The sequence below is a fragment of the Gorilla gorilla genome, chromosome 1, assembly GCF_029281585.2.
Source record: "Gorilla gorilla gorilla isolate KB3781 chromosome 1, NHGRI_mGorGor1-v2.1_pri, whole genome shotgun sequence".
Classification (NCBI taxonomy): domain Eukaryota; kingdom Metazoa; phylum Chordata; class Mammalia; order Primates; family Hominidae; genus Gorilla; species Gorilla gorilla.
In genome coordinates, this window is record NC_073224.2 from 106,991,472 (window position 1) to 107,018,773 (window position 27,302).

The following is a 27,302-nucleotide window of genomic DNA, read 5'->3' on the forward strand; positions in this document are numbered from 1 at the left end:
CCTCTTAGTGGGAAAGTGAGGCAGGGTCTTGCAGAGCCCACTCTACACACGGCCAGATACAAATGGCTGTAGAGGTCTTAGATAACACCTTCTCGGTCATTTATTTGCACCTCAGAAGAAGCCAGGGCTTTGGTTTTCTGTTTGTTTCATCACAGTTGACAGGTTAAAAGCATTCACTGCAGCGATCTATGAGAATTAAGAGGGGAGAAGGGGAAATGGAATAAAACTTCGTTTTGTAAAGCTGCCATTTTGCCTTTCCTGAGGCGTGTTAAGCGAGGAGAGCAGCGTAGGTGAGCTCTGCTGGGGACTGCCACATGTTTCTGCTCCAGGGTCACAGCAATTTCTAGAGCATGCCTCTGGGTCTCTGCCGAGACCCTCGTAAACTGCTTAGGCCCACAATGTATGGGCGGTATTCTGACTTCAAAAAGTAGTGACTTTCAGAGGTGGGTGGGTCACTCTCTCTGCACCCAGCTTCTCAGGCCCAGTAGTGACTGAGCAGAGACTGGAACCTGGGGATGTTGGTGTCAGACATCTAGGTCCTCTGACTGCCCCCACAAGGTCACACTCCTTTTACTCACCAGTCTGGGTACCTCTAAACTCCAGGAGGTCTCCCTGGCTGAATCTCAAAGGAAAATTTCGTGGCATTTTTTATATCCAGTCAGGAATAGAATTCATTACATCTTGTGGTCCTGGCACTGTGAAGGCCTGCACTCACAGGAATCTGTCAGTCTTCGTATTTGTTTGCGAGACCAGCATAAGCTGAATTCATCAATACAAGATAACATTCTAAAATGTTAAGTTTTAACATTTAATCATTCCCTGTACTTAAATCATTGTCTACCCTCAGGTGAGAGTTAAAGGATAATTAAGGATAGGGTAAAGAAATACTCTTCCTCTGACTAGGCATTGTGGCTCACAGCTGTTAATCCCAGCACTTTGGGAGGCCAAGTCGGGCGGATTGCTTGAAGTCAAAGTTCCAGACCAGCTTGGGAAACATAGCGAGACCCTGTGTCTCTACCAAAAAAGAAAAAGACAGAAAGAAAAATGAAAAAATTAGCCGGGGGTGGTGCCATTTGCCTGTGGTCCCAGCTACTCGGGAGGCTGAGGTGGGAGAATCGCTTAAGTCCGGGAGGCGGAGGCTGCTGTGAGCTGAGATTGTGCCACTGCACTCCAGTGTGGGTGACAGGGAGTGAGACCCTGTCTCGAAAAAAACCCACCTCTTCCTCTAATAACTAGCTTCTACGTGGCTACCTTGGTTGCCAGTAAGTCCACTCTGAATCTGTGGCTTTTATGAAGTGAAAAACGTGCTTTGTTCACATTTAATTCTGCCTTAGGCTAGTGGGGGACAGGTGTGTGTGTGTGTGTTTAGAGGGAAACTACGTGGTAAGGGACATGGCCATGTTTACACTGATTTTTCTTCCTTAGAAGAGGACTTGTCCCCTGGGTCCACTCTCCTGGTCACCCTTATCCTTCTCTAGGTCCCCATCTCAGTCTTCTCATGTCTTTCTCTTCCCCATCAATATTCCTGGTTTCCCCCATGCTGGCCTTGGCCATCTTCTTTTCTCCCTGCAACTCAAGTGAGATTGATTGCCTGCTTTCACTATTTCTGTCCCTTAGCTAAGCGCTCCCAAATTGCTATCTTCTGCTGAGACCCTATCCTGAGCTCTACACATTTTGTGTGTGTGTGTGTGTGTGTGTGTGTGTGTGTGTGTGTGTGTGTGAGAGAGAGATAGAGAGAGAGAGAAAGAGAAACAGGGTCTCACTCGTCCAGGCTGGAGTGCAGTAGCACAATCAAAGCTCACTGCAACCTTGGACTCCTGGGTTCAGGGGTCCTCCCACCTCAGCCGTCTGAGTAGCTGGGACTACGGGAACACACCACCAGGCCCAGCTAATTTTTTTATTTTTTGTAGAGTCAGGGTCTCACTTCATCGCCCAGGCTGGTCTTGAAGTCCTGGGCTCAAGCCCTCCTCCCACCTTGGCCTCCCAAAGTGCTGGGATTATAGACGTGAGCCACTGTGCCTGGCTACACCAATGTTTCTAACTGCCTGGTAGACAGGTCCTTCTGGATGGATACTAGGCACTTCAAACCCAGCTTACTTCCAAAACCACATGCCTCATCTGCTTTCCAAGCCCATTTGTTTCTTTCCACATTCCCCATCTTCCTGGAAGACACCTTCATTACCCCCATCTGTTCTGGTTGGGTGTCCCTTCCTCTTGTCCTCTGTCCAAATCTCATGAGTTCCAAATATTACTAAATCTATCTTCTGACTTTCAATTGTATCACCTTTTCTCCGTCCACCCATGACCATACCTTAACTGAAGTCCTCGCCAGCTCTGGTCTAGTAGATTACATAGTCAGGCTGGTCTTTCTGCCCTGCCATTGAGCTTCCACTCCGTATGACAGCTATCTTTTGTGTTTTTTTTGTTGTTGTTTTTTTTTTTAATGAGACGGAGTCTCACTCTGTCGCCCAGGCTGGAGTGCAGTGGCACGAGCTCGGCTCACTGCAACCTTGGCCTACCGGGTCCATGCGATTCTCCTGCCTCAGCCTCCGGAATAGCTGGGACTATAGGCGCCCACCACCATGTCCGGCTAATTTTTTGTAGTTTTGTATTTTTTGTATTTTGTGATCCGCCCGCCTCGGCCTCCCAAAGTGTTGGGATTACAGGCGTGAGCCACCGCGCCCGGCCAAGAGCTATCTTTTAAAAACTGAGGGTTTTTTGTTGGTTGGTTGGTTGGTTGGTTGGTTGTTGTTGCTGTTTTGAGCCTGTCACTTTCATGCTTAAAAATTTTCCACGACCTTCCCATTCCCTTCAGAATGAAGTTCACATTCTTTTGCATGGCAGTTCAGAGCACCGGAGGTTAATTACTAGGAAGGACTCTGGAGTTAGACAAACCCAAGTTTGATTCCTAGCCTTGTCCATGTACACAGGTGCATGACTTCAGGAAGCAAATCTCAACAGGTTTAACTTTTCCCATTTGTAAAACAACGAGTAACTTGCTCGTTGTTTTGTTGGAAATCATGAAAGTGACAATTTCTGTAAATTGCGGTGCTCATGCCTGTAATCCCAGCGACTCAGAAGGCCAAGGCAAGAGGATTGCTTGAGGCCAGAAGTTCGAGGCTGTGGTGAGCTGTGACTGTGCCACTGCACTTCAGCCTCGGCAACAGCAGTGAGACCCCATGTCTAAAAAAACAAAGGACCTAGCACAGTAGCACAGTATCTGGTCCAGAACAAGCACCCAATTAATTTGTGCTACTCTATTAATAGTTACTAATTTAAAAAAAAACTGAAAATATTATACATCTAGTTCTTTATGTTTCCCACAGCCTTCCCAGGTTTCAGATGTTCTTGCAGCTGAACAAGAATGTTTAGCCCCACACGACATCTGCAATCTCCAAGTACACAATATCTTCACACATTCCATTTCTGTCCAGAATGTCCTCCCCTTGTTTGTAACCCTGAGAACCCCCATTCTTCAAGATTCAGCCCTATGAGCCCTTCCCTTGCTCTTCTGGTTTTTTGTTTTTTCTTTTTCTTTTCTTTTCTTTTTTTTTTTTTTTTGAGACGGAGTCTTGCTCTGTCGCCCAGGCTGGAGTGCAGTGGCGCGATCTCGGCTCACTCCAACCACCGTCTCCCGGGTTCATGCGATTCTCCTGCCTCAGCCTCCGGAGTAGCTGGGACTACAGGTGTGTGTCACCACGCCCAGCTAAGTTTTATATTTTTAGTAGAGACGGGGTTTCACCACGTTGGCCAGGATGGTCTCGATCTCTTGACCTCATCATGATCTGTCTGCCTTGGCCTCCGAAAGTGCTGGGATTATAGGCATGAACCACAGTGCCCGGCTCCCTTGCTCTTCTTTGCCCTCATCTCTTTGGGCCCTCCTCCTTGCCTCTGCCCTCTCCTATCTTAATACCCCTTCCCTTCCTTAACCTCAGCATTAGGCTGGCAACATTTCTCAGGGTAAGGATTTGTCTTTGTTTATTTCCATAGTAGCAGCAGTACCCAAGCAACGCCTGGTCACAGTAAGTCGAGTGAAACCATCTCTCAAAAAAACAAAACAAACAAAACAAAAAACGAACTACATTGAGTGGGAAAGGCAATAAATATATCAACTTTGGTTTCTGTATCACTTCATGGCCTCATTCTTCTTTCACACAGAACTTTTCATTTGATCCTTAAAATAATCCTGTGAAAAAGGCAGGAATTCTCAGTAATTGGCCGGGCACGGTGGCTCATGCCAAAGAAAAAGAGGCCAGGCGCGGTGGCTCACGCCTGTAATCCCAGCATTTTGGGAGGCCGAGGAGGGTGGATCACCTAAAGCCAGGAGTTCGAGATCAGCCTGGCCAACATGGCAAAACCTCCGTCTCTACTAAAAATACAAAAATTAGCCCGGCATGGTGGTGGGCACTTGTAGTCCCAGCTACTTGGGAGGCTGAGGCAGGAGGATCACTTGAACCCGGGAGGCGGGGATTGCGGTGAGCCAAGATCGTGCCACTGCATTCCAGCCTGTGTGACAGATCGAGACTCCATCTCAAAAAAAGAAAGAGGAAGGAAGGGAAGGAAGAAAGGAAGGAAGGGAGGAAGGGAGGGAAGGAGGGAGGGAGGGAGGGAGGGAAAGAAAGAAGAAAGAAAAGAAAAAAAGAAAAGCTGTTACCTGCATCAGTGGCTTTCCACCTTTAATGTGTATCGGGAGGGCTTTTTTAAAGCACCGATTACTATGTCTCACCCCTCAGTTTCTCATTCAGTAGGTCTGGCATGGGGCCCAAGATTTTATCCGAGGTGATCAGTGCTGCTAGATGAGAGGCTACACTTTGAGAACCACTAATTCAGACAATGGACGTGTTTTCTCCCCCACTCCCTTTCTGCTTTATCTTCAAATTTTTGATCTCCTTCTTTAGTGGATCTTGGTGCAGATCAGATATATTCATCAGCATTGCCTTTAAAGTTAAAAACAATCAGTGATATTCGAAACAGTAATGCTGGAAATCACAGGTCAGATTTAAAAGGGAAAAGGAAACATCTTGAGCATTAAAACCTCTATTTCTCACCTGGACATCTTCACAAATGTTATTCTTGCCACTTCCTCCCTGCCCTCGCCCCCTTTACTATGTATCTCAGTAGGATGCCAATCATTCTGCTCTTTATTCAGAGTCCGACACAAGCCCCCACGTCCATAGCCAAGTTTTCCCCGGTTTCCCAGCAGCCAGTGACTTCTGTAGCATTAGGATTCTTATAGTAGTTATTGTCTACATTTCTCAGCAGATTGAATATGTACTGCCTCTTACTACTGGACTGTTTATTCTTAAATGTGTACAGGTATGGATTTATGTCGTCTATATATTATGCACTTGTTTGTCTTCTTCGTTGTGATGGTAAGCTCCTGGAGGGCAAGTCTTGCATCCACTGCTTTGCTGGCAACCCGATTGGTAAGCTTCTGGAAGGCAAGGCTTGCATCCAGTGCTTTGCTGGCAACCCGATTGCTAAGCACCGTGTTTTAAGCTTAGTTCAGTCTCAAGTGTTTGCAGCCACATCTGAAGACCAATAAAGCAACTGCTGGTTTATCCTTTGGGAGCTGACAGAATTTCTGCTCCCAAATACATACGCAGTAAAATCATAAGCCTAGAATGAAGAAAAAAAAAATCTTACCGGCAATGCAATGGCTGCAAAACTATAAGGATTAGAAATGTGAACCCACATTTTAATCCAAATTAGGGCAATTTAGAGGTGGTAGCGTAAAGAATAGCTTGCTGTAATATATGCCATGCTGATATAGAATTGGCTTTTGGCCTTGTCAAAATTAAACTGTGCTTTCTGTATTGATGGTGGGCATGTTTCTGCAAGTCTCTCATTCTAAGCTACAACAGGCCCTAAGAGGTAGAAGTCACATACCTGAATTACCTGTGAAGTTGCTTTCAGATCATATCGTTGGTTCACTCTTACAGAAGGATCACTTTAAAATATCTCTGCATTTGTATCCTTGCAATGCCACAACTAAAAGACAGTTATCTCATAGGTCCTTGATTAAATTAGGAGGCTTTTTATTGAACACAAGAAATGATACTTTTCAGGCACTGGGCAGATAACTTGCTAGAAAGGCATTTTTTAACTGTACTAAGATTGAGCTGAGTGCGTGGCTGGAGACACCACACAACACGGACCCTTGCTAAGGCATCTAGTCCACCCGCTTGTTGTGTAGAGGGTGAAATGAAGCCCAAAACAGTCAATCGTGAACTCTAAGCCGATCATGTGGGAAAGCCGGCATCTCTAGAATGAAAACCTAAGGCTGCTTCTCCCACTTTGCCTGAGCAAATATAGTGAGATTACATAGCAAGGCATGTGTAAATTGCCAGTGCCTATTTCTCAGAACCAGATTTGGTGATCGCAAAGACTGACGTGGCCCTCTAGGTGTGCCTATACTGCACCAGAAGAGCAAGCCGAGAAAGCAGTGCTCAAACCTAGAGCATTCAACCTTTCATATCGATAAAGGCTTAAAAAAAAAAAAAAAAAAAAAGCCCAGGTAAGTGAAAAAGCCGCTTTCGGTCAACGACTTAAGTCTTTACGGCTGTGAGCGCTATGGGCCACAGTAGCTTTCCGTTAACTTCAGATCCGATTGTCGCCGCACTGCCAAAGTTACCTTCCAACATCGTTACTGTTGCACTTTACGCAGTCAAGTGTCCCAGCTCCTCAGATGAGCAAGTGGTCGGCCCTAAAAAGGGCCTTTGGGATGGAAACGTGCAAAGCTGGAGCGGCGGCCTAGCCTCCGAAGCCGTACAGGGTGCGCCCCTGGCGCTTGAGCGCGTACACCACATCCATGGCTGTGACGGTCTTGCGCTTGGCGTGCTCGGTGTAGGTGACTGCGTCCCGAATCACATTCTCCAGGAACACCTTCAGCACACCGCGGGTCTCCTCGTAAATGAGGCCAGAGATCCGCTTAACGCCGCCACGCCGAGCTAGACGCCGAATGGCAGGCTTGGTGATGCCCTGAATGTTGTCTCTCAAGACCTTGCGGTGGCGCTTAGCGCCCCCTTTGCCTAAGCCTTTTCCGCCCTTTCCTCTGCCGGACATGACCGCTGGAGCCCGACAGACAGCTTCTGTCAAGGCGAGCACCGTCTTCCCCTGATATACAAGAGTATCGGACCAGATTGAAAACCGAAAGCGCGCCGGCGGGAAGCGTTCTCAATTGTCCCCGCCCTCTCGACATTTCGTCATTTCTTTTCTGTTTTCCTCTCCCTCCTCCTCCACTCTGCTCAGGTCCCTCTCACCCTTTTTTTTTTTTTTTTTAACCGCTACGCCACAGTCCCCGGGAGAATTCAGATCCCAACCGGGGCTTCCGGATTCTGTAGTGGCTTTGGCCTGTGTCTGGTCTGAGGACGCCCGGAAGGCATTGCACTGAGGCTAAGGGAAAGGTCTCTGGAGGGAGCCTCAGGAAGAGCAAATGGAGGCCAGAGACTGGCAAGAGCGCGCCAGCGCAGGATTTAATCCCGACGAGCGGATTCAGAGCCGTGCTTATATAAAGCTTCAGGAAGCGCCGTTCCGACGATGAGGCCGACACGCGAGAGGCGACCTCAAGAGTGGCGGCGCCAGGGATCTGTGCGCCAAGGGAGGACGGGAGGGAGCAGGTTCGCCATAATTCCTGGCTCCAGGCTCTGTTTTGTTGGACCGAGCCACTGTATTTTAGCTCACACAGGAGAATTCTGGCCCTGGGAAAATTGGTCTCAGCATGCTGCCAAGCTTTCTCATGGAGGTCAGCGAATCCCAACACACTGTCGGTCAAAGCCGTGCTGGAAGAAACAAAACAGTTCTCCCTCGGTAGAACTGAGGGGGGATTGGTCCAGGGCTCCCGCCGATACCAAAATCCAGGTTGCTCAAGTCTCTCATAGAAAATGGCGTAGTATTTGCACATAACTATGCACATCCTCCCGGGTACTTTAAATAGTCTCTAAATTACTTTATAACACCTAATCCAGTGTAAATGCTATGTAAGTAATTGTTATACTGTTTTTATTTTTACTATCTTTTGTTGTACTTTTTTTTAAAAAAAGAAATTCATTTGTTTAATATTTTCGGTCTTGGGGAACCCGCGTATATGGAGGGCCTGCTACATAGAGAAGACTGAGGGATATTCTGTGCATCCGTTTCTACGGATCCTCTAAATCGGCCTTTGTTTTCAGCCAGGATTTAGTGCCCAACTGTGTCCTTTGGAGGCCCCACATGGAGCTAGCAAAGTTTGCTAAATCGGGTTTTGCAAGAGGACTGTCTGCTCCATACTGGGAGTAGTTACCGCAAACTGCCCTATGAAATTGGTTGGGGTTCTTACTGTTAGCATGTTTATTACTTTATCAGGGCTCTCTGTAGGAGAGTCTACGAGAAAATCTTCTGGTTTCTGCTGAAAGAATCGTGTTTTGTTGGGGTTTTTTTCCCGAAAAATATTATTTTTAAAAACTCTTCTGTGCCCTGTTTAATCTCTCCCTTGGATCCACCTTCTGCGCGCTCATAAATCGTAAATCTGTATTCAGACTTGTGGACTCGAGACACGTAGATCCACCTGGTGGTTCGTCAGTCATTTTAAGCCCAAAACTCAAAATCTCCCGAAATCAAAATGTTTAAACTTATAATCTCCAGGGTGTGACTCAACGGGGGATGAGGGGAGCAATTCTCTCCCTCCCCGCATAAAGCTGGTTCTCCTGTCTGCTCATTGAAGGGTTCCACTGCGCATCACAGCATCTACATGCCTAAACCAACACCCCAGCATTGGCAACAGATATCTTCCTCTCCCTTGGCTGCTTCAGGACAGGGAAGAAACATGCTTGCCCTTTTCTGACTCTTTAGTAACTCTGGCCGAATCTATCCCATTATTTTACATCTCTTTACATCTTACTACTCCCCCATCTTGGCTGTGTGTTCCCTACTGGCAGTGATTTTTGTTTATTCATTTTTGTAAACTGACACTTAGTTCAGTGTCCAATATAAGCTCAATAATAGTTTATAAAAGGAAAAGTTCCTGCATTTGATTGCTTTTAAACACTATTAGAAAAGACATAACCAAATTGCAACATGATAAAACAACCGCAAAACAAGGCTGAGAGAAGTGGTGATTTCTGGTGTCAGAGGGCACAGGACCCTGGGCAGAATCAGAGATACGGTGTCTATGCAGTTCCCTTTTTAAGGGGATCAGGACATGCTACCTCCAAATGTGCCAGTTTCGACTTAAGAATTATTTTCAGCTGAAACAAACAGCTAAAATCCCTTACCTGTTTAATAGCAGATCCTCCTCGCAAATCTCAAATTTTTAACTCAGTTGTCATAAATCTTCTTCAGCACTAGAAGCAAATCTAACCTCGGAGATGAGAAGTGGTCACCACACCCAAATAGACATTGTCACAAGACTCGAATCTTCCATCTATTCTAAGGGCCCATTTATCTTTTCAAAAGTCATTTGGTTTTCCATATGTCCTTTACTCCTCCTCCTTTTCCCCTGCTGCTAGGTAGATCCCAAATTCTAACCACTCCTTTGAGTTACTCATCTCAGAGTGCTCCCATGTATACACTTTTTTTTTTTTTTTTTTTTTTTGACTCAGGGTCTTACTCTGTCACCCAGGCTGGAGTGCAGTGGTGCAATCTCAGTTTAAACCCCCAAGTCTGTGGTATTTTGTTATAGTCCCCCTAGAAATTAATACAGGATTCATGGTCTGCCAAAGTCTCATTCCCTGCTCAGACCGACAATGGATAGTGGGATCCTTTGTGATATGTACTCTGTGAGTTAGAAGTAGTAACTTAGAGCTGTTGAGGACAATACCTTTGCATCCCATCCACTGAATTTTGTTTTCAAAGATACAGTCTGAAACTCCCAGAGGGTGAGTGCCTTTCCAGTGTGTCAGAGCCATTAGTGGCTGAGCAGACCGCTGAGCATGTAGATTTCTAGGTCAGGGCCCTCTCCCCAAAGAATCATACTCCCTGGTTGAACTGAACCTAAATCAGGTTTAAAACTAGACAGATGCCAACCAACTTAAAATTCCAACGATATCCAAGACCTGCCCATGGCCCTGGGATTTGAGGACAATGTGTGCATGTCATGGCTATGGCAGTTCAGGGGTCTCTAGCTTAGTGGGAATGTCTATGTCCTACCTTGACCCTTCTGACTCTTCCGCCCGCATCTGCCCCTCCTATGACAATGGAGTATTCATTCCCCAGATACAGCACCGTGAAAGAGAGGCAGGAACACTGGATAGTCTAAGACCTGGTCTTTCTTGGCTGGTGTGAGACAGTGGAGGCCTCACTACTTGGTCTTTTCTGGTGTACTGTCAAAGGTTGAAGCTGGGGCCTTGTGACTGCCTCCTGTTCTCTGTTCCAGGGATGCTACACAATAGAAGCTCTGGGCCTTGACCATGGAAAGGTCCCATGAATTCTCCACTCAGCCCAACTGAGCCCCCTGCTCTCACACTGGGTGAGGAAACGATAGGCAGTGCGAACAGGTGTATGCACACTCACTGAGGAAGTGCAGCCTGTCTGACCCACTCTCTCTCACCCAGCCTAGGGTCAGGCCATGGCAGGACACTGTTTCCTTAACTATCAGCAGCCATCTTGGGGATTTCCCCACAGGGCCAGGGCAACAGAATCTGCTTCTCACTGTGACCATGGTCTGGAAGGACCATGAGGAATTCTCCAGTGCTGTCGGGGTTTCCGATACTGACACAGACAGTTTAGTAACAGCTTTGACACCTTTTGGTAATAGGACAAAGCTAACACTCCTGCCACTATCCTGTGAAGGCCAACCTTCCTAGGCCCCATAGGAAACTTTTGGAATGTCTTTGTTGGGTTGAGAAACTGGGGCAAAGTAGTACCCAATTTTTTCATGTCAATATCAAAATGCAATCATTTCAGGTACACAGAGTTCCTCACTTTCAGATTAGTCTTAAAGAAAAGAAAATCGCCGGGAACGGTGGCTCGTGCCTGAAATCCCGGCACTTTGGGAGGCCGAGGCGGACGGATCACCTGAGGTCAGGAGTTCAAGACCAGCCTGACCAACATGGTGAAACCCCATCTCTACTAAAAATACAAAAAAAAAAAAAAAAAATAGCCGGGCTTGGTGGCGGGCGCCTGTAATCCCACCTACCCAGGAGGCTAAGACAGGAGAATCGCTTGAACCCGGGAGGTGGAGGCTGCAGTGAGCTGAGATCGCACCATTGCACTCCAGCCTGGGCGACAAAAGCGATACTCCATCTCAAAAAAAAAGAAAATCAAGTAAAGAGCAATTCACATTCTCTTGAAAATTCTCATTATGTCCAGCTGGTTCCGGGGAAAGCCTACCATGAAACTGGTATTGTTACTTAGACTTAGGGTCCTTTGATCAGAATTGATGATGTCCTCAGCTAAGTCAGTGCTAGGAGTGGGCAGAGATGAAGTGATGGATGGGACGGAGTTGTAGAATATAGATTTAATAAGATTTGGTGTTTTAGGGCGGGGCGTGATGGCTCATGCCTGTAATCTCAGCACTTTGTGAGGCCAAGGTGGGCCGATCACATGAAGTCAGGAGTTCGAGACCAGCCTGGCCAACACAGTGAAACCTCCTCTCTGCTAAAAATACAAAAATTGACCGGGCGTGGTGGCTGACACCTGTAATCCCAGCACTTTGGGAAGCCAACGCGGGTAGATCACAAGGTCAGGAGATCGAGACCATCCTGGCTAACACGGTGAAACCCCGTCTCTACTACAAATACAAAAAATTAGCCGGACGTGGTGGCGGGTGCCTGTAGTCCCAGCTACTCAGGAGGCTGAGGCAGGAGAATGGCGTGAACCCGGGAGGCGGTGCTTGCAGTGAGCTGAGATTGCACCACTGCACTCCAGCCTAGGCAACAGAGCAAGACTCCGTATCAAAAAAAAAAAAAAAAAGAAAGAAAAAAAAAAATCGGTGATTTAGGCATTTGGAGAATGCATGCAATAAAGGAGCTTCTGGCCTGAGGAGCTATGGGGTTGATGTTAGGTTTCAGTAACATGGAGAATGCAGAGAGAAGAAATTGCTTTTATTTTTGTTTTTGTTTTTTTGAGAGAGTCTCTCTCGGTTGCCCAGGCTGGAGTGCAGTGGCGAGATCTCTGCTCACTGCAACCTCCGCCTCTCGGGTTCAAGCGATTCTCCTGCCTCAGCCTCCCAAGTAGCTGGGATCATAGGCGCCTGCCACCACACCCAGCTAATTTTTTGTATTTTTAGTAGAGACGGGGTTTCACCATGTTGGCTGGGCTGGTCTCGAACTCCTGACTTCAAGTTATTCACCCACCTCGGCCTCCCAAAGTGCTGGGATTACAGGCATCAGCCACCACGCCCAGCCAGAAATTGCTTTTGAAAGCAAAAAGATGCATAAAGTCCCTCCCGACATTAAAAATTGAGATTCCTGTTCTCTACCTAGGAGAACACATCCACCAGTTGTTATTACTCTGATCAGTAAAGGGTCTCAGCTGGAGAAACTTGTGAGTAAGCCCTCAGCAAATCGATAAGGAAAACGAAAGGCAGGGAATTTGATGAGATCTTCCCAGGGGTTAGGGAGAAAAGAAGAGGACTGAGACAGGCACCCTGGGCAGGCAGGAACATTGATGGGAGTTGGTAGATTAGGAGAATACCAAGAGACAGAGGATAGCTGGAAAGGGATGAGGACCACCAGAAGAGAGTATGTCCCAAGGAGGCAAAGGAGGTGTCAACAGGGTCATATTGGGCACTGAAGTTCAGAAATAATGATTATAACTTAACATTCCTTAAGCTCAGTGACTGCTGACTATGCTTGATATTTTATGTCTTACACATCACCACAACAATCCTGCAAGGAAGGCAGATGTTTTATCATTCTCACTTTACAGACTAGGAAGCTTTGAGTATTTTGCCCAAGTTCCCCAAACTATTAAGTGTCAGGGCCAGGGACTTTGTCCAAAGTGCTAGGTCTTCCAAAGTTCATGTGCTTGGGCAGAAAACAGCCACCGAGAAGCTTGTACTGGAAACTCAGAGAGGAAACGACAGGAGGCATTGTGACACACAGGGTTGAGGGCCTCACTGCTTCTCCTGACTTCTCTACCTTTTCAGACAGCATTCTTCTCAGGTTCTAACAAGCTTACCCTCTCCTACCTGTTTTAGCAGTTCCTCCCAGATTCATTTATCCTTCCAGTTCCCCGTGAAATTCTGAGTGCCGTCAGAATGGGCATTTTGCCTTGTTCATCTCTCCAAGTCAGCATCCTGGAGCATAGCAGATGATCAGGAAATGCCTGATTGCCCTAATTCCACTGGCCTCTGAATTCTCACTCAAAAGGGCATAATACCCAGGCCCCTCCTAGGTTTCAAAGAATTCTCAGGAATTTGCAGGCCAGAAGCAAGTATAGCCTGGACTCTGGAAGGAACTTCCTCCAGGTTGGCCCGAGAAGAGGGAGAGGTAGCTGCCCTGAGCTGTACCCCTTGCCTACAAGTTGCTACAGTCCACCATCAGGATAGTTGTGTAGCCTTAGCTGAAGGCAGAGTTCCCCTCAGTGCTCAAAGATAAATACTTTAGAAAGGAGTGCACATTTGTGGTAGACTGAATAATAGCCCCACAGAGATATCCACATCCCAATCCTTGGAATCTGTGAATATGTTACCTTATATGGCAAAGGGACTTTGCAAATGTGAACAAATTAAGGACCTTGAGATAAAGAACTTATCCTGGATTATTGAGATGAGCCCTTAATATAATCACATGAATCCTTAGAGAGACGAGAGGGTCAATCAGGGAGAAGGGGGTGTGATGACAGAAGCAGACATTAGAGTGATCTGTCCAGGTGCTAAAAAATGCCAGTTTCTAGAAGCTGGAAGAGTCAAAAAATGGATTATATACCTGGAGCCTCCAGAACAAACCAGTCCTTCAGACATTTGTTTTAGCCCCTTAAAACTTATGTTGGGCTTCTGACCTCCAGAATGGTAAGAGAATAAATTTGTGTGGTTTTTTTTCGTTTTGTTTGGTTTCATGTTTTTTTTTTTTTTTTTGAGACGGAGTTTCGCTCTGGTTGCCCAGTCTGGAGTGCAATGGCGGGATGTCGGCTCACTGCATCCTCTGCCTCCCAGGTTCAAGCAATTCTCCCGCCTTAGCTTCCTGAGTAGCTGGGATTACAGGCACGCGTCACCACACCCGACTAATTTTTGTGTTTTTAGTAGAGACGGGTTTTCACCATGTTGGTCAGGCTGGTCTCGAACTCCTGACCTCAGGTGATCCACCCGCCTTGGCCTCCCAAAGTGCTGGGATTACAGGCGTGAGCCACCACACCCGGCAAATTTGTGTTGTTTTAAACCACTAAGTTTATGGTAACTTATTAATGCAACACTAGGAAATGAATACACCGTTTCTTACAAAAGTCACTAGGCTCTTTTTATTTGACGGGGGCGGGAGGGCGGGGGGAGATCTGAGTGTCATCAGGAGCAGAGTATAAGGTATATACTTGGAGGGAAAGAGGAAAGGAAGTGGGCAGCAGAGGTAAAAAGGAGATCAGGAATGGGAAGTCGGGGGCCCCACAGTGAACCTTTCCTTACGGCTGACTAGGCTCCTTCATGGGCCTGACCAGCCTCCTTCACCTGCTCAGCCCAGAATTTGTAGAGAGATCTGTCATCTTTGCAAGTGGCACTGAGCTCTCCTAGACAATTGCTGGCCTCCCCCAGCCATGGACCTCTGTAGAGCTCCCTGGGGTCATCCAGGGCAGGAGGGTGACAGGCTGGCTTCACCGTGGTCATATAGCAGAAGTGGCAAGCTCTTCTTGCTCTTGAGGAAAGCTCACACCTAGATTGTTGCAAGGATGTTGTACAGGTTGAGCATCCCTAATCTGAAGATCCGAAACCCTATGCTCCAAAATCTGAACAATTTTGAGCACTAATGTGGTGCCTCGGTGGAAAATTCCACACCTGACCTCACACAACGGGTCATACAATGCACAGTATTTCCCCCAAGGAAATAAAAGGCCCTCCCAGCCCCTTTCCACTGAGATATATCTTTTCTGCACATGCCCGGTTTCCCCAACGTGCACACACCCACAAAGGGTCATAAAATGGCATGTGTGCAGGCCAGTGTCGTCAACAGCACGTTCCCCATAATGCCCCATGTAGGAGCCAAGACCTACGTGCCTTACTCACTGTGGGGTTTTTTTGCTTATTCTCTGCTCTGTGGTATAAAGATATTGTTGAAAATATCAAAAAAGCCTGCAGATACCCCATGAGTAACAGTGATTTTAAAAGAGAAAAAGCAAGGCCAGGCGCGGTGGCTCATGCCTGTAATCCCGGCAATTTGGGAGGCCGAGGCGGCTGGATCACTTGAGGTCAGGAGTTCGAGACCAGCCTAACCAACATGGTGAAACCCCGTCTCTACTAAAAATACAAAAATTAGCCAGGCGTGGTGGTACATGCCTGTAGTCCCAGCTACTCGGGAGGCTGAGGCAGAAGACTCACTTGAATCCAGGAGGTTGCAGTGACCCGAGATTGTGCCATTGCACTCCAGCCTGGGCGACAGAGCAAGACTCTGTCTCAAAAAAAAAAAAAAAAAAAAAAAAAAAAAAAGGGAGAGAAAACATTTATGTTTATCTATAGTACAGAAAGTCAAGTTGTTGGAGAAAATGGGGCACAGTGTAAGTGTGTATAAGGTATTTATGAAACATAGATGGATTTTGTGTTTAGTCTTGGGTCCCATCCCCAATATATCTCATTATATATATGCAAATATTCCAAAATCTGAAACCCGAAACAGTCCCAGTCCCAAGCATTTCAGATAAGGGATACTCAACCTGTGTTAGTTTCCTAGGGCTGCCATAGCAAATGACCACAAACTTGGTAGCTTAAAACAACAGAACTGTATTCTTCCACAGTTCTGGAGACCAGAAGTCTGAAATAAAGTACCATGCTCCCTCTAAAGGCTCTCAGGGAGAATCCTTCCTTGCTTCTTTCAGCTTCTGGTGGCTTCTGATGTTCCTTGGCTCGTGACAGCCTCATTCCAATCTCTCCCTCCATCTTCACATGGCTTCTTACTCATCTCTGTGTGTCCGAATTTCCCTCTCCTTTCTCTTATAAAGATACCAGTCATTGAATTTAAGGCCCATCCTATATCCAGCATGATTTCATCTCAAGATCCTTAACTACTTACGTCTTCAAAGCCCCAGTTTCCAAATGCGTTCACATTTTGAGATGCTGGATAGACACGAACTTTAGGGAACATATTCAACCCACTACAGGTCCTGAGCACTAAGCCTTGTGGGACGACACTCTGGAAGCAGGTCCAGACTTCCCCGGTCTTGCCTCTTCAGAACCTGCGCACTCTCCACCTCCAAAAGGCCCTTCTATCAGTCACTTACACCTGAGTATAAAACTAAGCATGATAGCTGTGCAATTTTGACCAACCCTCCCGTGTTCATGAGTGTAGGTGTTGGGGAACAGGCTGTGTCTCCACTTGGGGAACTCACAGCTTCAGGGGCAGGACAGGAAGATGTTGGTGGTCCTTGGCCAGATGCTTCCTATAATAATGAAAAGCCTGAATGGTTGGGCAGCTGGCAGACTGTGGCCTGCATTTACTTGCCTGGGAAAAGCTGGAAAGAAAGAAGACATGAGGCTAAAATAGAGGCTCAGTGTCTTAGTTTCAATATCTGTAAAACAGTAACAATAAATACACATACCTCATAGGATTCGTGCAGGGATAAATTGCTATACAGTCCATACAAAGTACTTAGAGCAGAGTCTCAACATGACAATGAATTAATAGTTATTAGCAATTTCATTATTTTTATGATAAACGTTACTTGATATATATCCTAGATCTTTCCCTTGGAAATACTACCATCATGCTGGGAAATAAGACAAGCACATGGAAAATAATGGGTAAATTATCTAGTCTCTAGATGCTAATTATGTAGAGATTCTTCTAGACTATGTGGCCAAGGCAGCAGAAATAATTGGGTTCCTAGGAGCTTTATAACTCACAAAAACCTTTCACTAACAGCCTCTTGTTTGAGTCCACAACAACCCTGGAAAGAAGAAAAGGCTTTTTCCCTATTTTAAAGATAAGGAAGTTTCTGGTAAAGATTAGACACCGGGGAACGTGAGTTACTCGGCTAAAACATGGCCAAGGTGGAATTTGAGCCTAGGTTTTGTGTTTTGCTTTTCTTTTTTTGTATTAGATTTGATGCTTTAGGAGAAAGTGATACATGGAATAGATACAAATAATATCAATATGTGTACAGTACAGCCCACTCTCCTGACCTCAAGTCTACAGTAAGAAATACATTTACATTGGCCGGGCGCTGGGGCTCACGCCTATAATCCCAGCATTTTGGGAGGCCGAGGCGGGCGGATCACGAGGTCAGGAGATCGAGACCATCCTGGTTAACACGGTGAAAACCCGTCTCTACTAAAAATACAAAAAAAAAAATTAAAAAAAAAAAAAGTAGCCAGGCATGGGTGGCGGGCGCCTGTAGTCCCAGCTACTCAGGAGGCTGAGGCAGGAGAATGGCGTGAACCCAGGAGGCGGAGCTTGCAGTGAGCCAAGATCTGCCACTGCACTCCAGCCTGGGCGACAGAGTGAGACTCCGTCTCAAAAACAAGAAAAAAGAAATACATTTACATTGCCTCCCAGTCACATTCACAGGAAAATAAAAATTGCAACAAGTTTCACAAAATGATAATTACTATTGGTGATATTTTCCCGTTTTATGATTCTTACAAAAGGGCAAAATGAAAGGAAAAGATGATCTCTACCAAGTAAATTAATTGCACTATGGATTACAACTCATAGTTGTGGTTTTTGGGGAGGTTTTTTTGTTTTTTTTCTTTTTTTTTTTTTTTTTTTTTTTTTTTTGAGATGGAGTCTCGCTCTATCGCCCAGGCTGGAGTGCAGTGGCGCAATCTCAGCTCACTGCAAGCTCTGCCTTCTGGGTTCAAGGGATTCTCCTGCCTCAGCCTCCTGAGTATCTGGGACTACAGGCATGCGGCACCACCCCTGGCCAATTTTTGTATTTTTTGGTAGAGAGAGGGTTTCATCATATTGGCCAGGCTGGTCTTGAACTCCTGACCTCAGGTAATCCACCCGCCTCAGCCTCCCAAAGTGCTGGGATTACAGGTGTGAGTGACCGCGCCCGGCCTACAACTTACAGTTTTTAAAACTGGCTAGAGAAAACTACAAAGAAGAAAGTTAAAATCATCTCACTGATTTTAAAAGTCTTCATATTTCTTCTGAATCTTTCTGTGTATGCACATACAACCTGTCTGTCTTTGTGAGGAGGTGACCCCCATATCCAGAGCCAGAGTGGAAGGTATCCTGTGACAGATGGTGACTTGAAATGTAGGTTGAGGCCTGGCGCGGTTGCTCACGCCTGTAATCCCAGCACTTCGGGAGGCCGAGGGGGGCGGATCCCCTGAGGTCAGGAGTTTGAGACCAGTCTGGCCAACATGGTGAAACCCCGTCTCTACTAAAAATACAAAAAGCAGTCGGGCATGGTGGCAGGCACCTGTAATCCCAGCTACTCGGGAGGCTGAGGCAGGAGAATCACTTGAACCCGGGAGGCGGAGTTTGCAGTGAGCCAAGATCGTGCCATTGCACTCCAGCCTCGGGGACAAGAGCAAGACTTCGTCTCAAAAAAATAATAAATAAATAAATAAATAAATAAATAAATAAATAAATAAAAAATACATGCAGGTTGAGCTTTGTGGGAGCCAAGAGGGAAAGGCCAAGGCCAGCTGAGCAAATAAAGGAACCCTTCCAGGAGGAGGTGATATCTGAGCTTGGTTCTAAAGAATATTTAGGATTCGGGACATGTTTAGATTGGGGGTTTGGAGAAGATGATGTAATCCAGGCAAGAGGGGACAGCAAAAACAAAGACAGAAGAATTGTTCCTGGACCACATGCAGCATGGGCAAAGGTCAGTCATGAGAAGTAAGCTTTAGCAATGGGGGCCAGTTTAGGGGACCCCAAATGCCAAAGTAGGGAGGGAGTGCTCTATAAACAATGTTGGAGCAAAGGATATGAACAGGCAATACACAGGAGAAGAAATCCGAAAACTATCAAGCTCAGGTAGAGATGCTTGAACTCATGAATACCCAGAACAATGAAAACGAAAGCAATGCTGAGATACCACTTTACACCAGGCAGTCTGGCAAAACTTAGAAAGTTGGATGACCCGAGGATTGGGCCTGGATGTGGGCTCAGAGTCCAGCTACCTTGGTATTGGAAGTCCGGGACAAGCATTCTGGAGGGGAGCCTGACACTCCTTAGTTCAATTAGATATAAATAAAACTCTGAACAGAACTGCTGGTTTCTGGCTTCTCAGCAGTTCTGTTCCTGAGTTTTTATCCAAAAGAAATTCTTATATAGGTCCAAAAGGGAATATATACAACAATGTTCATTGCAGCATTTCTGGTGGTGATGGAGAATTGGCACAAGCCTAGTTTGTCCATTGCTGGGAAAGTGGGGAGATAAAATGTGGTGTTGGAGCAACATGAAGTTTAATGCAGATTGACCTCATCTCCACAAAAAAATAAAATATTAGCCAGGCACAGTGGCATGCGCCTGTGGTCCCAATTGCTTGGGAGGCTGAAGTGGGAGGATCACTTGAGCCTGGGAGATTGAGGCTGCAGTGAGCTATGATCATGCCACTGCACTCCAGCCTAGGGGACAGAATGAGACCCAGTCTCTAAAAAAAAAGAACATGGATGGCAAAGAGATGCAGGTTGAGTTCTATAAGGGTTGAAAATAAAAGGTAATTTTTTTGGGAAATCAGTATGAAGTTTATTTAGGTTTCTTGTTTTTCCTGTTTTCCCTGTGAGCTGGATGACTGCCAATTATCCCAAAATTTATATTATCAAAAATGGATACCTGCTTCCTAGCATTTGGAAAAATAAAATAATATGCCCCTGACATGAATTAATGAATTACCCCTCTAATTACAAAGTACAGAATTCTCTTTTTTTTTTTTTTTTTTTTTTTTGAGACAGAGTCTCCCTCTGTCTCCCAGGCTGGAGTGCAGTGGGATGATCTCGGCTCACTGCAACCTCCGCCTCCCTGGTTCAAGGGATTCTCCTGCCTCAGCCTCCTGGGTAGCTGGGATTACAGGCACGTGCCACCACGCCCGGCTAATTTTTGTAGTTTTAGTAGAGACGGGGTTTCACCATGTTAGTCAAGCTGGTCTCGAACTCCTGACCTCGTGATCTGCGCGCCTCGGCTTTCCAAAGTGCTGGGATTACAAGCGTGAGCCACAATGCCCGGCCTGGTTTTATTTTTATTTTTTTTTTTTGTCGTTGTTGTTGTTTTGTATGTTTGTTTGTTTTTAACTTTTATTTTAGGTTCAGGGGTACATGGAAGAGTTCAATTTTTAAAATATAGATTAGGCCAGGCGCGGTGTCTCACGCCTGTAATCCCAGCACTTGGGAAGGCCGAGGCTGGCAGATTACGAGGTCAGGAGATCAAGACCAGCCTGGCCAATGTGGTGAAACCTTGTCTCTACTAAAAATACAAAAATAAGCCAGGCGTAGTGGCGCGCGCCTATAGTCCCAGCTACTCAGGAGGCTGAGGCAGGAGAATGAGGCAGGAGAATCGCTTGAACCCGGGAGACAGAGGTTGCAGTGAGCTGAGATCGCACCACTGCACTCCACCCTGGGGACAGAGCGAGAGTCCGTCTCAAAAAAATGAAAAATAAATAAAATAAAATATAGATTAAAGGGGGGAAAATAAGAAATAAAGTAAGATATAAAACACATTACCACTAACATGCACTTCGAGAAGCAGAAATTCGCTAGGACTGAGAAAATCAAAACCTGTTCTGCCATTCATTAGGCTGCACTAACAGAGATAAAGCTAGACTAGAAATAACAGAAAACATTCTTCTCCCAAGGGCATGCTACAGCTATAAAGGCTCCTAACTCCCCTCTTTGAGTGACCACTCCTTTCTTATTCACTGAGGAACTTGTACTCAAAATCACAGACTATCAGAACTTTGGCTGCTTGAAATCCTATCAATCAGTAACAATGCAGTATCCCCCTCCTGTCTGGAGGACCTAAGCCACCTTGACACAAAAAACCAGCAGTAATTTTCAACCCAGGTGCAAAAACTTCAAGTAAGGGGTTTCTGAACACAGCATTCCACCTCTATCTCAACTTTGTAGTTTCTGAGGAAACAAGACCCTGGATCCACTTCAAAGTCCCATCCTATGCCTACCCTTTCACACAACCCTGCTTTGCTTTGAGCCTATGAAAAAACTACACTCCACTCGTCCCCCAAAATCAATGATAACTCTAATTTTCCTCGTTTGGTGAGCACCCTCCTCCCACCACCCTGCCACCAGTTTCTCTGTCGTGTGTTCTCCCTCATTGTAACAAGTCAACAGACTTGGCTTAGGTAGACTAAGTAGTGGTCTTGGGCTAATTGGGATAGGTTGAGTTTTTACTTAGAATCAACATAACTCATTTCAGCATTCCTACGTTGTCGGAGGTGGTTTTGTTTTGTTTTGTTTTTAAGACAGGGTCTCTGTTGCCCAGGCTGGAGTGCAGCGGTGTGATCATAACTCACTGCAGACTGCAGCCTCAATCTCCCAGGCTCAAGCGATCCTCCCACCTCAGCCTCCCAAGTAGCTCAGACTACAGGCGCGCACCACCACGCCCAGCTAATTTTTATATTTTTTGTAGAGACAGGGTTTTGCCATGTTGTCAGGCTGGTCTCCAACTCCCAACAAACTTGCCCGCCTCGGGCTCCCAGATGCTGGAATTACAAGCATGGGCCACTACACCCCGGCTCTTGGTTGTTTCTAATCTTTTAAATTACTATCAATGTTGCATCAACATCTTACTTATTTGATATTAGTAGTGTAGTATAGTGACTAAAGGAAGACTCTGGAGTTGAAATCTGGTTTGGCACCAACTGTGTGACTATGAGAAAGTTTCTTAACCTCTCTGTGATTCCTCCATCTCCCAATCTGTAAATGGACATACTTATACTACCTACTTGACAGGGTTTTGTGAGGATAAAATGAGTTAATACATGTAAAGTGTTTAAAACATTCTTGGCACCAAGAAAAAGTATGTAAGTGTTAGAAAAAAATATGCATATATAGGCCGGGCGTGGTGGGCTCACGCCTGTAATCCTAGCACTTTGTGAGGCCTAGGCGGGTGGATTGCGTGAGCTTAGGAGTTCGAGACCAGCCTGGGCAACACAGTGAAACCTTGTCTCTACTAAAATCCAAAAAATTAGCCGGGCATGGCAGTGTGCACTTGTAACACCCCAGCGTTGGCAACAGATATCTTCTTCTCCCTTGGCTGCTTCAGGGTAGAGAAGAAACACGCTTGCCCCTTTCTGACTCTGTCATAACTCTTGCAGAATGTATCACAGTATTTTACATCTTTTTTTTTTTTTTTGAGGCAGAGTCTCGTACTGTCACCCAGGCTGGAGTGCAGTGGCGCGATCTGGGCTCACTTGAAGCTCCGCCTCTCAGGTTAATGCCATTCTCCTGCCTCAGCCTCCCGAGTAGCTGGGACTACAGGCGCCCGCCACCACACCCGGCTAATTTTTTTTAAAAAAATATTTTCAGTGGAGACGGGGTTTCACCGTGTTAGCCAGGATCGTCTCTATCTTCTGACCTCGTGATCTGCTCGCCTAGGCCTCCCAAAGAGCTGGGATTACAGGCGTGAGCCACCGCGCCCGGCCTATTTTACATCTCTTTACATCTTAGTACTTCTTCGTCTTGGCTGTTTGTTCCTTACTGGCAGTGATTTTTTTGGGGGGGCGGGGTGCGGGGGACGGATTCTCCCTCTGTGGTCCAGGCTGGAGTGCAGTGGAGCGATGTCAGCTCACTGCAACCTCTGCCTCCGGGGTTCAGATGATCTTGTTTCAGCCTCCGGAGTAGCTGGGATTATAGGCGTGGTCCACCCCCCCACCCCTGTTTAACATATAATCAAGAAATAACCATAAAAATGGGCAACCAGCAGCCCTCAGGGCTGTTCTCTCTATGGAGTAGCCATTCTTTTATTCCTCTACTTTCCTAGTAAACTTGTTTTCACTTTATGGACTGGCCCTGAATTCCTTCTTGCCAGATATCCAAGAACCCTCTCTAGGGGTCTGGATCGGGACCCCTTTCCTGTAACACATATTCCAGTGGAATACGTTACATAATAAAGGCAGAAATTGTAAAAAATTTGAGCTTACAGTACAGGTAGTAAGTATTAGGGACCAGTAGAAAGGAGAAGTGTGCCAAGTTTTATCAAATGAGCAAGATATTTAAGGAATGAGTTTATCTCATAATGGGGTAAGGAAAAAAGCTGAGACTCTCATGGCTTCTTCAACTTGGTCCAGGGCTGCAGACCATTCAAGAGAAATTCAAATCAGGCATAGGGCCTCATCAACCCACAAACCAAGTCAGCTGGTCTCAGCTTATGATACTTATAACCCTGAGGATACTTGAAGCCAAAAATGAAGCATAAATTATCTTATTGGAACATCTATGTTAACTTAGTCTGTTACTTTTGTATTAAAAGTAAACACATGTACATACAAAACATTATGTGCCTAATAATTCATTTATTAATATTTTCTTTTGCTTGCTTATTTCTTGTTAGGTAAATTTTAATCTTCTCTTGTCTGTTCCCCCGTGCTACCGAATGAAATTTCTGTTCTCAGTATTCAAGCTGCACAGCCTTATAATTTCTGCTGAAGGACACTTCAAAAATTTTAGGAGGAATATTCCGTCTTTGTTACAACTGAAGAAAAGCAGAGCTTCTTTTGCACCATAAAGCTGCTTCTGATATAGTGGTGGATTGAGACCTTTCACAGAAATGTCACTCTAGTGTCCAATGTGGGGACTAGGTGAAGTTGAACTAACAATTGATCTGAATTCTGTTATTAAAGATGACTTTTAAGGCAACTATACATCTGATTGTTTCATTCTGAGAAATGATACCTATAGCCATTAAAGTCTGATTGAATGCCATTTTCTTATTTAAATGAACACATCCTACATTATGGTCAAGACTGCATACATCATAGAGAAAGTATATTGCAAAGAAATGTGATGCTTGGGTGGGCTGCTTTGGGCTATCATCCAGATTCCATGGGGTAGTTTTCCCTTCTAATGGGAATAGTTGGGTGTAGATGTTTGAGAAATACTGGATGATGTGATTGCATGATGGGAAAACGCTTTTGTGCTTTAAACTGTGTTGGCTGGGTGCGTGGGGCTCATGCCTGTAACCCAAGCACTTTGGGAGGCCGAGGAGGGTGGATCACCTGAGGTCAGGAGTTCGAGACCAGCCTGACCAATATGGTGAAACCCTGTCTCTACTAAAAATACAAATAAATAAATAAATTAGCTGGGGGTGGTGGCTTGCACCTATAGTCCCAGCTGCTCAGGAGGCTGAGACAGGAGAATTGCTTGAACACAGGAGGCAGAGGCTGTAGTGAGCAGAGATCCTACCACTGCACTCCAGCCTGGGTGACAGAGTGAGACTCCATCTCAAATGAAAAAAAAAAAAAAAAGGTATCCTCTAAGCCTAATGAAATAGAAAGTTTCATCATTACAGTTTCATTCTTTTGCTTTAGAATATTACACAGGCTTTGTTACTTACCCAGGACAAGCCATAATTTCTCTGAGACTCAGTTTTCTTATCTGTAAAGTGAGAAGAGTAACATCTATTTCACAGAGTAGGGATTAAATGATAAAGTGTATGTAGAAGAACTTTAAACACTGAGTAGTGCCTGCTGTCTGTAAGGCATTATTACAAAACTACCACAGAGAGGGATAACATTTGTTCACATCAGTTACACTTTTGTACATTTTAGATCTCTCGAGAGGAGGATGCTTCTGCCCATGAGAGACTCTTGAAGATATTAATTAAGCTCACAGATTTCTACTTTGTGTTTAGTGTTCAGGAAGTCCCCTTGAAATCACTTTTACTTTACTTTGACTTCAGTAGGAAGATAGTTCATAATGACACCATCAAAGTAAGTTTTAAGCGTTTCGGGCCTGCTTTTCTCAGGTTTGAGTTTTTATAGTTTGTAATGATTTTTTTAGTAAAATAAGCATATGATTAAAAGTTTTATATTAACTACTACAACTTTTAAGTATCAGTTGCTTCTACATAACCACTATGATATTTACTGTTCTGAACAATACATACTTCAAAGCACATGAAATTGAAAAAGCAAAGCATCTTTACTCTCTTCATAGAGAACAGAAAAAAATTAAACTTTTAAGCATTATAAAATACTTTATTGAATAAAATGTTAGCAAGTCAGCAATTGATGAATAATTTGCTTTGAAACTTTAACTTGTAATCTGGCTAATAAGCACTAATTTACAAACTATTCTACATTGTAAAGGAGAAATGAATATTTCTGGTGTTGTCCTTCTTTGATTTAGAAGCTTATCATCTGCAGGACCTAATTGGCCATTGATGTGAGGGTGAGGAAGAAGGAACCACATCGCAGGGAGAAAAGACTAAAGGAAGGCAGAGGCTCTAATATCAGGTCAATATAGGTCAGCACACTACCCACATGAAATGGCTTTGGCTGGGTTCCAAGGTCAAGTAAATAAGATCAATTTTTTCATTCCTTCAATTACATATTTTTTTGCTAAGCTTCGGTCATTCATGGTATACAATGCATCTAACTTGCTGAGCAAAATGCCAGACATGAAATAAATGTTGGCTATGGTAGAAGAGCTACAGTAACAGGTAACCTGAAACAGGCTGATAGCTCATAGAAGGGCATGCTTGAATTCGGGGAAAAAAAAAATCTCTGTTAAAATGGGATGCAAAACACTTTATACATTGCTTTTACAAAAGTTACACTAATTTAAAGGAAAGTCTTCAAAAACAATCCGTGATCGATAAAATTACAGAAAAAAATCAGGAAAGGGGGAAATAATAAGGGAAGAAAGATTAGCAGAACAATCTTCCGTCCCGGTAAAGAGGATTGAATTTTAACCAATGAGATCACAAGTTTGAAAATTTCCTTTTCAGGCCCAATCAAGAGGAAGCTATGTCTATAAATAAGACTGCCTAGACCCTCTCGTATCAATGAGACAGCATGGCCCGTACTAAGCAGACTGCTCGCAAGTCGACCGGCGGCAAGGCCCCGAGGAAGCAGCTGGCCACCAAAGCGGCCCGCAAGAGCGCGCCGGCCACGGGCGGGGTGAAGAAGCCGCATCGCTACCGGCCCGGCACCGTGGCTCTGCGGGAGATCCGGCGCTACCAGAAGTCTACGGAGCTGCTGATCCGCAAGCTGCCCTTCCAGCGGCTGGTACGCGAGATCGCGCAGGACTTTAAGACGGACCTGCGCTTCCAGAGCTCGGCCGTGATGGCGCTGCAGGAGGCCAGCGAGGCCTACCTGGTGGGGCTGTTCGAAGACACGAACCTGTGCGCCATCCATGCCAAGCGCGTGACCATCATGCCCAAGGACATCCAGTTGGCCCGCCGCATCCGCGGGGAGCGGGCCTAAGGCATATTTTTAAGTGGTCGATCTAAAGGCTCTTTTCAGAGCCACTGCCGTTTTCATCAAGAGCAGCTGTACCGGCTCTCCATCTGATGTGCGTCTGCCTTGCGCAGCGGTCAGGGGCCAGGGGCACTCGTGGTGGGTGACGTTACAGAACCCAAAGCCCAGCCGTGAGTTGGCCGGCAGTAGAGAAAGCCGTAGAGGCACGGTCCTTGTGGTTCCGGCCGAGCCTTTTTACGCTGGTTTAAGGCTAGAGGTTCGGCTCCCAATTCTGTGGGTAAAGTTTTGCATGGAGGTAAGAGACTATGGGGAGTTTCTAGATGTGGAAGATCCTGAGTGTAAGGGTGGGGCGAGTCCCTTAAAAATTATAAACCCGTTTCCTGGTTTATTTAGGAACTGTATAAGGTTAATTAAAGCTCAGCATCTTCCTCATTGCATACTACAGGCGGTGCCCAAGCTAGAATAGTAATTTAAGCGGGTGGGAGTAAATACCTGGCGATTTTTAAAAATGTGTGGGCTGAGGTAGTATTTCAAGGAAGAGAAAAAAATTTCCACAAAGTATAGAATAAAAATGCAAATACGAGGCAAGAGAGTTAACTTGTCTAGCTGGCGTTAAGATTTCTTCCGTATGCAAGTCTAATGGAAAGTGAAAACCAAGAAAAAAACCCCAAGCCGTTGAAACTATCGCTTCACCTAGCTTAAAACTGGTTAGTGTGAAATGGACCATTCTGATTGGATAACAAGACTTTTGTTACAGTGACCATTAAGGAAGCAAGACTAGAATCTATTATTTACATAGACTCCACCCCCTCTGACGACACCGTTGTAAGTTAACCAATTAAAGCGCAGCACTTTGC

The 27,302-nt window shown here is 45.5% G+C and overlaps 1 protein-coding gene across 4 annotated transcripts; it reads right to left on the minus strand.

The window, feature by feature from the left end:
- Positions 1-3,293: 3,293 nt before the first annotated feature.
- LOC101152321 (histone H4) lies at positions 3,294-7,229 on the minus strand. 4 transcript variants are annotated; one of them, XM_063695409.1, is made up of 3 exons: positions 5,890-7,229; positions 5,489-5,619; positions 3,294-5,434 (listed from the first exon to the last, which is right to left on the minus strand). In XM_063695409.1, the coding sequence occupies exon 1, from the start codon at positions 7,063-7,065 to the stop codon at positions 6,754-6,756; it is 312 nt and encodes a 103-aa protein (XP_063551479.1). In that variant the 5' UTR covers positions 7,066-7,229; the 3' UTR covers positions 3,294-5,434; positions 5,489-5,619; positions 5,890-6,753. The 4 variants fall into 4 exon arrangements, with proteins under 4 accessions (XP_063551479.1, XP_004026589.1, XP_063551478.1 ...); XM_004026540.5 differs by having other exon boundaries at positions 3,294-5,619; positions 6,635-7,229; XM_063695408.1 differs by having other exon boundaries at positions 3,294-5,619; positions 5,899-7,229.
- Between the last annotated feature and the right edge of the window lie 20,073 nt (positions 7,230-27,302).